The sequence below is a fragment of the Vipera berus genome (genome assembly GCF_964194415.1).
Source record: "Vipera berus genome assembly, chromosome: 2".
NCBI classification, from domain to species: Eukaryota; Metazoa; Chordata; class Lepidosauria; order Squamata; family Viperidae; genus Vipera; species Vipera berus.
The window spans coordinates 156687895-156699973 of NC_138203.1; the positions used below are offsets into that span (position 1 = coordinate 156687895).

Below are 12079 nucleotides of genomic sequence, written 5' to 3' on the forward strand. Positions count from 1 at the left end.
CGTTGCTTATTGTTTACCTTCTGTAGAGGATCAACAGCAATGGAGAAGTGAAATGGACTTGATTTCCCAGGACATGCTTTCAGTGCTCAAAGATTTTTTAATTCTGTATTGAGTACAGCAAACTGGATATAAAACCAAACTCACCACTGTATTGTGAAGCTACATTGATCATGCCTTTACTGTATATTTATTTCATTTCTCAATGAAATTGCTGAACTATTTGCTTTATAAGTTTGATCCTGCGATTGTGCTAAGATGTAAATTAAAAACTTTGCATGTTAATGTCTTACTTTCAAAAACTGCATGTGATTGTGTTCAAGCCATTTTTAATGAAACAGTTGTAAGTTATGACTCTGGTGGAGAGAACCATAGTTTGGACAGAAGCATAATGTGAATTGAGGCTTATTCTGATTCCTGCTGAACCAATCAGAACATTGTTCTGTATAATCTGTATAACTATACTGCGGGATGTATGATTGTATTTTTGCTTCTATTTAGCCCTACTTGCAGGGTATAATCCTCATATTTTTACTGCGTTATCTGGTGATGAAATATGACCAGACTGTTATGAGAAGGGATCCCATTTTTAGGTTTGTATATTGTAATATGCATACAGTATGTTTTATGTGTGTGTGTTAGTTGAATGAAAGCACTTATATTAATTGATTGTTTGATTACATGCCATCAAGTTGGAATCAACTCTTGGTAAACACATGACAGTCTTTCCTAACCTTGTCCTTCATGCTTTCTAATGCTACATCCATCTCTACTATCATTGAATCCATCCATCTTGCTACTGGTTGTACTCTATTTATATTTCCTTATAACAACTATCTCTCCCAAGTCCTTGGGAAGATTCAATAGATGGATAAAAATGCCAAATCCAAGATAAATATCTAACTAATTGTGCAATCAATCATAACAATTTGTATTTGGACCATACTTTAGGTTATGTTTGGACCATCCATTGGTCATGTTTGGTGTGGTTGAATCTACAGTGCTTAAGCCACCACCAGCATAGCTCCTGATGTTACTGAAGCACGCAAACCCCTTAATATGGCAAAAGATGCACAGCAAAAAATAAGAATTGACTATTACTAATTACTAATTAAGAAAATTACTAATATTTTGTATATTTATTTTATGCAATCCCAGAAAAAAAAATTCCCAGGTCTGATGACACAGTACAGCAGGATTTGAGGGGGGAATCTAAGTGATATCTCTCATTCATATTATGAATAAAATAATATTTTTACATATAATATAGAAATACTGTATGTATTACTGTTTGTATAGTCATTTTGCTGAGGGATTTTTCCAATCACTTCTCATTTAATCTCAACGTGGTTCAGAAGTTCTGAACCTTTTGCCACTTTCCTAAATGTGATAGTAACGGTATACTTTATTGATTAGTCAATTGACCATATCAAAGCCTTCCTAATTGAAATTACCATTTATTCTTTGATATATAATCACTTGAGATCTTTTGTTATATCTTTGATATCTAGGATTTCTCCACAGAGAAAAAGAACCCATCAGAATCCTGAAGAGCTCAGCCAAGCAGATGACAAAGATGTCCTTGATGAAAGGACAAGAGCTCAGAGTGCACTGGCTTCTCTCAATGAAGAAGAGGTAAACTAGCACTGGCTTTTCTTATTTTGTGGGAGGAAAAAAGTATAAAGGTATTTAGTAAGATTATGCATCATGTTTTATTTCCTTCCTTCATGCACATCATGCATCCTCTGAAGCACGGTCCTTCGCCCTCTACTAAGGTGATTTATACCTTGACAATGGGCATAAGCTGAATCTCCACAAAAGAGATGAGTTGCTTTTGACTTGTGCTAGTGTTTGATGATGAAAGATTCCAATTCTTAGAATGGAGAGGTGTTGGTGGAGACCAAAAATCTTTTTACATAATTAATGTGTAACCCAATCCTCCAGGAAACTAGCATCAAGAAGCAACAAGCAGCTATTTAATGAAACCAAATGCCATTTACATTGGGGAGGACTGTGTAGAGAGAGTTTCCTCCTTTAAATTTCTGGGAGTCTACCTCTGTGAAGATCTGACCTGGAAAGTTAACACAACCCAGGTGGCTAGAAAGGCCCAACAGAGGCTTCACTTTCTTAGGATCTTGCGGAAGAACAGGGTAGAACAACAGCTAATGACCCTCTTTTACCGGTCTACTATAGAGAGCGTCCTCTCGTATGGTATTGTGGTTTGGTATGCTGGTCTGACAGCCGCGGAGAGGAAAGTATTACAGAGGGTAGTGAGCACAGCACAAGACATTGTGGGCTGTTCCCTGACACCACTGGATGACATCGCCAGGGCTCATTGCCTTGGAAGAGTGAGGAAGATTCTCAGGCATGACTCACACCCTGGACAGTATCTCTTTACTCTCCTACCATCCGGTAGGAGATACAGGAATATAGCCAGCCGTACCAACAGGCTGAAAAATAGCTTTTATCCGTGGGCTGTTAGGCTTTTAAATGGGACATAATCTTATGCAGAATTGACTTGGGAGGCCGGTGTGTGGTGTAGTTGGTTCACATGGTGTGGTAGGATGGAGGGTTTGTTGTCACTGTGTGTTGGGGGGAGAGAGCATGCGGGAGGCTCAGCTAATCTCAATGTACACATGTTGTACTTTGACAATAAAGGTTTATTTATTTATTTATTATTTATAAGAGGAACAACAAGCAGGAGGAGCATTTGAAAGAGATTGCAAAGTAGATGTCATGCCAGAATGTCCAAAAACCATTTAATAAAAATTAAGAAATTTGTGGAAGGTTTAAAATAAGTGGGATCTAGGTATTCTCTTTTCTATTGTAAACCATCATGGCTGAGGCACTGACAAAGTTATTGTTGTTCTATTGTCTAAGTCAGTTTAAGGAATTATTGTTTAGATAATAGTTTACATATTTTGGCTTTGGTTTCTTCCCCAAGCTTGTTTTAATATAATTTGTGAACATTTCATTATCAAACTAGGTAACATCATCAGCAGGATTTTCTTGTCCTATTCTCCTTAGTTCATAAGCATCTTGTGTGCCAGTGTGGTCAGTTGTTTGGAGCTATATTTGAATTCTGAGCAGCTGATTGGTTCTCTTGTTGATTGGCACTTCAAATAGTCTGGTTTCTTACATATCAATATGTTGGATCTAAATAAATATATTTGTTAACTGCTCCTTTGATGGAATAGCGGGTCTCAGTAAGTTTACGCCCATATCTTTGAAATAATAAGAAATATTTGTAGCTCAAGTTTTAGATTTTGGCTGTAATTTGTTCTCCAAGACCATTCAAAGTGTCAATCAACAAGAGAACCAATCAGATAGTCAGAATTCAAATATAGCTCCAAACAACTGACCACACTGGCACACAAGACACTTATGAGCTAAGGAGAATAGGACAAGAAAATCCTGTTGGTGATGTTACCTAGTTTGGTAACAAAATGTGCAGCAATTATATTAAAACAAGGTTGGGAAACAAGCCACAGCCAAAATCTAAAACCCAAGCTACAAATAATTCTTATTATTTCAAAATAGTTCACATAGTTAGATAATAATTTATTTATTTATTTATTTTATTTTAATTCCATTTATATCCCGCCCTTCTCCGAAGACTCAGGGCGGCTTACAAGCTTAGCAGTAGCCTTCATTCTATGTATATGCCTGCTTATTAGGGCTTTCACACACACCCCAAGCGGCATTATTACAAAGTCAACTTAATTGCCCCCAACAATCTGGGTCCTCATTTTACCTACCTCGGAAGGATGGAAGGCTGAGTCAACCTTGAGCCTGGTGGGACTCAAACCTGCACTAATTGCAGGCAGCTGGTGTTACTTAAGGAGGCATTAGCCCACTGCTCCACCAAGGCTCTTGTGGTAAGCAGACAATGGGAAAGATCTATCTGAACATACTGGGAATCTGCTTCCAGCAGAAATAAGTTGAGCTACAATGGTGTACTCTTGATAAGAAGTACCCACTTCTACTTGTTTCTGCAATTTACCAAAAGAGATTGCCTGGTATGACCCATGCCTAGATCAACTAGGGTCAATTTAATATTTTTTAATCTGGTTTTTAACTTTTGTATGTTGGATTTTTTAATTCCCTGTAAACCGCCCTGAGTCCTCAGGGAAAGGGCGGTATATAAATGTAATAAAATAAATAAATAAATAAATAAACTAAGAGTGCAAAATGGTCATGTGCAGGTTTTTTTTTCCTCATAGAACGCTCAGAACGGAGTTCCGGCACCTTTTTTGGATGGAACCTTGTAGGTTAGGCAAGTCAGGTTGTATGACATGTGTGAGTTCCGGCACCTTTTTCTTTAACAAAAAAAGCACTGGTCATGTGTATATAGTGTAAGCAATATCTTTTCTCTGCTTAGAAACCAGTTATCATTGTCCATGACTTGCGCAAGGAATACAAACATGGGAAGGCTTGTTCCTCTTGTTTGAAGAAGAAGGAAGAAAAAAAAGTGGCTACCAGAAACGTCTCCTTTTGTGTTAAAAAAGGTTTGATTGGAATGAACAATATTCTTTACTCAGTCTCTATTATAAATCTATTATAGTCATTGATAAGCAAAAATTAAGTAAGAGAAGCATTGTGGGGTTTGAAACACTGAGAGCCAAATTAAGACAGTAATGTTCAGTAATTCACCAAGCAAATGATCTGTAAGGGTAGATTAAATGTGATCAGATTCTATTACTGAACTACAGAATTGAGTTAAGCTGTTATCAGATTAAGGTCAAACAATACACCTTTTCTCAGTCCCCACTTTGGAGTGATGATTGAGGACAAGAGTATTCTGTGAAGAAATCACACAGCAGACAATAAGGCTACTGTGGGACCTGATGAACTTTGGTTTCCTTTACTGCAGTGTGTGAGGATACTTAATGCCCATCCATACCAAGAAAACACAAAATTCGTTTTTAATGCAAACTTAACAAAAAGAATATAATTAGTCCTTGACTTACGACCACAATTTCTGTTGCTAAGTGAGACACTTAAATACGTTTTGCCCCTTTCTTGCCATAATTGGTAAGTGAATCACTGCAGTTGTTAAGATAGTATCATGGTTGTAAAGTGGATTTGGCTTCCCCTTTGACTTTGCTTGTTGCAAAAGGTGATCACATGACCCTGAGAAACAATAATTGTCATAAATTTGATCCAATTGCCAGGCATATGAATTTTGATCACATGACCATGGGGATGCTGTAATAGTCAGAAGTGTGAAAAATGATCATAAGTCACTTTTTTCAGTGCCATTGTAACTTTGAATAGTCACTGAAAGAATGGATGTAAGTTGAGGACACTTGTAATAAGTACTCCAAAAAGGAAAACAAGAAAATAATGCACTTTATAGCAATTACAGTAGCAAGCTTTAATAGGACACGCCAATTTCTCATTTCTAAGCCTTAGGTTTCAAAATACAATCCCACAGCAACATACACATATTTTTACCTATTTTAGAACAGAGCTGGGGTGGTGAGATTCTGATTTTTTGCTACTAACTTCTCAACAATCCTAACTGACTTATCATATCTGACTGATGTGTTAAAGAAAATAAGCTTAAAATAAAAGAAATTTAACCAGAACAAAAATTCTGAATATCTTTCCTTTTATTTTCTTTCTTATAATATAGTAGTGTGCATGTAGTTGGAAGCAAGACTTGTTTTGTTAAAGGTATAATCTATGTGGTATGTAGGTGAGACCTCATATAAGCAATAGAATTTTCTTTTTCATTCATTCCTCCTCCTGGATAGTTTCCTCATTCTTTACAACAGGATGTGGAATGAATTGTATAGGTCATGGGTCGGCAACCCGCGGCTCCGGAGCCGCATGCGGCTCTTTGAGCCGTCTCCTGCGGCTCCCAGCCGCCCGGTGCGCGCGCACCTCTTCGAACGGGCAGTGGTGCGTGCGCACCTCTCCAAATGGAGAGTGGCACCGCCCGTTCCGAGAGGTGCGCGCGCACCTTTCCGAAGGGCGGAGGTGTGCGCGCACCTCTCCAAGCCGCCGCCATCCCGTCTGGAGACCTGCCGCGTTCGTCAAACATTGACGAACACGGCAGCTGTGCAAACGGGATGGCGGCGGTTTGAAGAGTGCGCGCGCACTCGCCAAACCGCCGCCATCCCATCCGGAGACCTGCCGCGTTCGTCAAACATTGATGAACACGGCAGCTGTGCAAACGGGATGGCGGCGGTTTGGAGAGTGCGTGCGCACCTCTCCCAAGCCGCCGCCGTCCGGAGACCTGCCGACGGCAGCTTGGGAGAGGTGCGCACGCACTCTCCAAACCGCCGCCATCCCGTTTGCACAGCTGCCGCGTTCGTCAATGTTTGACGAATGCGGCAGGTCTCCGGACGGGACGGCGCGCACCTCTCCAAAGGGGAGACCCATCGCCGCGCAGGTGCCTCCCATTTTGCGCATGCGCAAAATGTTTTTTGTGCATGCGTGTGAGTGGATGCACGCGCGCGCACTTTTTGCGGCTCCCACTTTTTGGTTTGTGTGATGGAACCGGTTCTGAGTGGCTCTTTTCCGTTTTCCGGTTGCCGACCCCTGGTATAGGTTGAGGGTGCAGTGAGAGGCTACAACTCACTGTCAGAGGAGAACAGACTAATTCTGGAACAGAGTTCTTTTCCAGTGATGTATATGAGTACTGTATCTCTTTGATACAGATTTTATTGATTGATAATACAACTCAAGAAAATAAACCAAGGAACTTCAATACTCATTAAATAAATAATGTACTAAGTCTTTATTGATTAGCCCTTGGGCCATATCAAAGTGCAAAGTTCCAGCAACAAATTGTTACTAAAATTTGATAAAAGCAATTTAAAATGGAATTTGATAAAATACAATTTAAAATGGAATTTGATAAAATACAATTTAAAATGGAATTAAAATAAAATATAATTTAAGATGAAATAGTAATAAAATACAATCTAAAATGAAATTGTAATAATGTACAATAATTTAAGATATAGATAAAATATGATAACATTATATTTCGGTGTCGCCCTTGCAATCTACCCTAATCAGTCCCATATATGCAGATCTCAACCGGATCATTTTGTTTAAGTACTGTGCTACGTTAAATGTAATTTTCAAGTTCTGGCTGGACATAAGGTAAGTTATTTTGATGTGGGGATCCCAATGGGTCATTCGTTTGGTATATAGACCAAGATACCTGTCTCTCACCCTCTTATACAGACAACAGTCAAATAGGATGTGAGCCAGGTCCTCTACCTCTGCCACTCCGCAAATGCAGAGACACTCATTGTACGGTATAGCATGAAATCTCCCATATCTGACCATTGTGTCAAGCTGTTCGAATCTCGCTCTCGTAAATATCTCCCTAAGATGTTTTGGGAGTTGTAACTTCAAATAACTGTCTACTTGAAAAGTATGTTTGTATTTACTCAGCCATTTCAAGTTACCCACCTTACTAAGGATAGCTATATCAGTTTGTGCTTCTATATCCTTAATTCTTTGGGCAACTCTTTTTTTAGATTGTTCTAAAGTAATGTAATAAAATAATAATGTAATAAATCAGTTTATACTAAGTTCTTATTAATTAATTTTTTATCAGTTCACTTGGTTGTATTTTAATGGAAATATTTTACTTTGTAGGAGAGGTTTTAGGGCTTTTGGGACCCAATGGAGCTGGTAAAAGTACAACAATTAACTTGATAACAGGAGACACAGAGCCAAGTGCAGGACAGGTAAACATAACTTTAATCATTTTAACAAGAAAGAACTTGCAGGACATATCTTCTAGAGTTGTTCCCAGGTCTTTTTCCAGCTGCAGCCATAGGGAGCATCTGGATTTTTTTCTGTATTACAGAGTAATGTATTGTGTCTGTCTTCTATGTTTTTGATTTCCCTTTTTCTGACATCTTTGTATATGAAAGTGCCTATATAGGAGAGGAGTGGGTAGGCTTTCTATATTCTTCTTTGAGTCTTATGATCAGGAGGAAGGATGGAGTATGTGCCTAAGAATGGAGCAGTTGGCAGCTTTCAAAGTTGTTGCCCAACTGACTCACCCAGTAGGAGCATTGTTAATTTTTTTCTGTCTGGAATGTTGTTTTCTCTGTATTTCTTCCTTCCTTCCTTCCTTCCTTCCTTCCTTCCTTCCTTCCTTCCTTCCTTCCTTCCTTCCTTCCTTCCTTCCTTCCTTCCTTCCTTCCTCCAAAAGGTAGTTTCCCTTTTGAAAAAAAGATCAATGGGTGGACAGAGTCCAGAGTCCATTTCACATTTTCTATATTGTTCAGTTGGAAAAAACAAAAAGTAAAGTTTGAGGATTTTTGCTCTTCCTCCTACTTATATTGCATCGTAAAACTTATTTAATTTAGAAAACTAAAGAAAATGAAATAACTTTGGACTTGTTAATAGCTATAGTTTGACATTAGATGTAGCCCTATGCTATATCTCTTCGTCTTTCTAGGACTTGGTTCTGAGTGCACTAATTTGGTATAGAATACTTGCATTTCATTTACATTCCTTGTCACCTTACTGATATTTCAAATATCTTACATTGGAACAGGTGCATATTAAAGGAACTGATGGAGCTGCATCAGAAGAAAATGCTGCTCTTGGCTACTGTCCTCAGGAGAATGCGCTCTGGTCCAACCTGACCGTGAAAGAACATTTGGAGATTTTTGCAGCTGTAAAAGGAATAAGGAAGGACGATGCTATTATGGCCATTAATCGGTATGGGCAAAGAATCCTTTTTAATAATTAGATCCCTGCCAAAAGATTTGTTATTAATAGAAGTCCGTTCATAGATTCAAAACAAACATATTAGTAGTTAAGTAGTTATTAAGTAGTTATTTTCAGTTTTGATTTTTCCTTTTGCAGCTCTTGAAAATCAGAATTGAAATTTCTACATAGGATACAATATTACAACGGAATGTCTTTTATTTTCTTAATGTGTTGCAATTGCAGAATAGATTAAACATTGTAAGTTCTGCTTTGTTTTTAGAATATCTCAAGCTCTAGAACTCCGAGGGCATTTTAAAAAGACAATAAAGACTTTAGCAGCTGGATTAACCAGAAAAGTAAGTTCAGTGTTTTGTTACTCTAGTACTAATGGACAGATACTAAAGGTTTGGCAAACATTTGGTAGCACCATCAAGTCCAATTGGGTTGCTGCTCTTTGTTATTTTCCCTTATCTCTCTCAGCCATTCTACTGCTTTCTCTCTTGCATTATGTGATCTCTTTTTTGTGTGTGTGTGAAAGTGGAGGCTATGTTGGTGTTGCTTGAAAGCAATTTTTCATAAGATGGTGGCAAGAAGAGAATGTCTAATACAGTATGGCAGCTGTAATGGCATGGACAGCTATGCTTGGAGCCCTGGAAATCTGGATTTAGTCTTTGTTAAGCACCAAACCTTTTATAGCACATGATTGGCTCATGTTTTGCTTGGAAATATTACATTTTTATTAAATCTATTGGACAGTGGAAATAATAAGATGAGCTGCTGGAAAATCAGAGGGCAGCACAGAGCAGCCAGTCAAACAATACCGACATATTAAAAATGGACTTTGCTTAGCAGATGTTCTGTTCTGTGTAGCATGCAATTAAAAATTATGGATTGGGAAATTACCCTCTAGTAAGTTCAAAAATTCATTCTCATATATTAAGATTTACCTTGATTCATGCACACTGTAAAATATTCCAAACTCTGGTATATTTATAGAAGTATTAGTGTGGTCCTAAATAATACATGGCAGGAAATATGATGTCATATTTCATAATTTTGTCAAGGTGACTTCAGCTGTCTAGAACAAACTGAAAGATGAGGAATGTTAGTATTAGGATTTAGTGGTGTATTGAGGTATAATAGATTGTTTTAATTTCCTGGTGCTGATTATGCATTTCCAATTGAAGGCGGCCACAGGATTGGAAAAGATCTGTTTACATTCCAATTCCAAAGAAAGGCAGTGCCAAAGAATGTTCAAACTATCGTACCATTGCACTCATTTCTTATGCTAGTAAATTTATGCTTAAAATCCTACAAGCTAGACTCCAGCAGTATGTGGATCGAGAACTATCAGAAGTACAGGCAGGATTTCAAAGAGACAGAGGAACTAGAGATCAAATTGCCAACCTACGCTGGATCATGGAGAAAGCTAGAGAGTTCCAGAAAAATATCTACTTCTTCTTCATTGAATATGCTAAAGCCTTTGATTGTGTGGATCAAACTGTGGCAAGTTTTTAAAGAGATGGGAGTACCAGACCATCTTATTTGTCTCTTGAGAAACCTATATGTGGGCCAAGAAGCAACTGGACACGAAACCACTGATTGGTTCAAAATTGGGAAAGGATTCGGGCAAGGCTGTATACTGTCACCCTGCCTATTTAACTTATACGCAGAGCACATCATGAGAAAGGCAGGGCTAGATGAATCAAAAGTTGGAATTAAGATTGCCGGAAGAAATATCAACAACCTAAGATATGCAGATGATACCACTCTAATGGCAGAAAGTGAAGAAGAACTAAAGAGCCTCTTGTTGCGGGTGAAGAAGGAGAGTGCAAAAGTTGGGTTGAAACTTAACATTAAGAAAACCAAGATCATGGCATCCGGCCCTCTCAATTCCTGGCAAATAGATGGGGAAGAAATGGAGGTAGTGACAGATTTTATTTTCCTGGGCTCCAAGATCACTGCAGATGGGGACTGTAGTCAAGAAATTAAAAGAAGCTTGCTCCTGGGGAGGAAAGCCATGGCAAATCTGGACAGCACACTAAAAAGCAGAGACATCACCCTGTCAACAAAAGTGCGTATAGCCAAAGCTATGGTCTTCCCAGTTGCAATGTATGGCAGTGAAAGCTGGTGTCAACCCCGTCCTCGACGTAATCACAATCAGCAGGCCGTGGAACGGATAACAATGAAGAAGCATTTATTCATGATGTGAAACAAGGAAAAAGTCAGCATTGGAAGCAACATGCTCCCAACGCTCTTTTATGGCTGCCGTATACAACGGCCCCACCCCTCCTGGCACAGGTCAACATCCGGCCATTCGCACATAAACACCCCTCCCCCTGTGCTCCGTCCGCACGTGCTCCCGCGACTGTGCTCCCCAGTGTGCCACCCTCCGTGAGGTAAGTGTTCCAGGCGACCCCCTCACATTCCCACTGTGAGACCACCCCTCCCCAACTGGCCGACCCCTGCTCACTCCTAGCCAGACCCAGCAAAGCACTAGCAACCCCGGTCCATGCGTCCATGGTAACTCGCAACCATCTGGGCTCGACTCGCAACCGCCCGGAGCCGAGGATGCCAGCAAAGCCGGAACACAGCCAGATACTGGCCCTTCTGGTGTGGCCCCCACCACCAACGAGCAGGCAATAGTGCAGCCCGGTCTGTCCTTCTGGGTGCCTGTGCGGCCTGCCGAAGAATCCAGCCATGCGGGCCTCTCCAACGTCAGGCAGCCTGGCCTGTTCCTCCACATTGATTTGTGCTAAGATTGTAAGCCTCCCTGAGTCTTCAGAGAAGGGCGGGATATAAATGGGATTTTAAAAAAAAGCACCTGCGGGGCCTTCCGAAAGGTCCATCTGTGCAAGTGCGCCCAGGAGCTGTTTGGCGGCTGGTGTTTGGAGCTGCTGAAATTCGGCGGCCTCCGGTGGCTTGACCGCTCTCATCTGGGATGCCGGACCATTGGGCAAGCTAACATGGCTCCTGGGTAGAGCGTCGGGGTGGTCTGGTGTTGTGGGGCCCACGCTCGTGGTCGGGTCCCCCTTGTAGTGTCGGGCCCACGGGGCTCGACAGCTGGACCATAAAAAAGGCTGAGCACCAAAGAATTGAGGCCTTTGAACTATGGTGCTGGAGAAGACTCTTGCGAGTCCCTTAGACTGCAAGGCGATCAAACTGGTCAGTCCTAGAGGAGATCAGCCCTGACCGCCCTTTAAAAGGCCGGATCCTGAAGCTAAAACTTAAATACTTTGGCCACCTAATGAGAAGGAAGGACTCACTGGAGAAGAGCCTAATGCTGGGAAAGATTGAGGGCAATAGAAGGGGACGACAGAGAATGAGGTGGCTGGATGGAGTCACTGAAGCAGTAGGTGTGAGCTTAAATGGACTCCAGAAGATGGTA

General features: G+C 40.4%; 1 protein-coding gene across 1 annotated transcript in view; it reads left to right on the forward strand.

Annotated features, from left to right (window-relative positions):
- LOC308662846 (ABC-type organic anion transporter ABCA8-like) overlaps window positions 1–12079 on the forward strand; it is a 72853-nt gene that overhangs the window by 50591 nt on the left and 10183 nt on the right. Inside the window, exons 25-30 of the mRNA XM_081318990.1 lie at window positions 499–590; window positions 1509–1632; window positions 4379–4505; window positions 7621–7712; window positions 8534–8700; window positions 8972–9047. Coding sequence (XP_081175116.1) covers window positions 499–590; window positions 1509–1632; window positions 4379–4505; window positions 7621–7712; window positions 8534–8700; window positions 8972–9047 — 678 coding nt within the window. The remainder of the gene's footprint in view (window positions 1–498; window positions 591–1508; window positions 1633–4378; window positions 4506–7620; window positions 7713–8533; window positions 8701–8971; window positions 9048–12079) is intronic.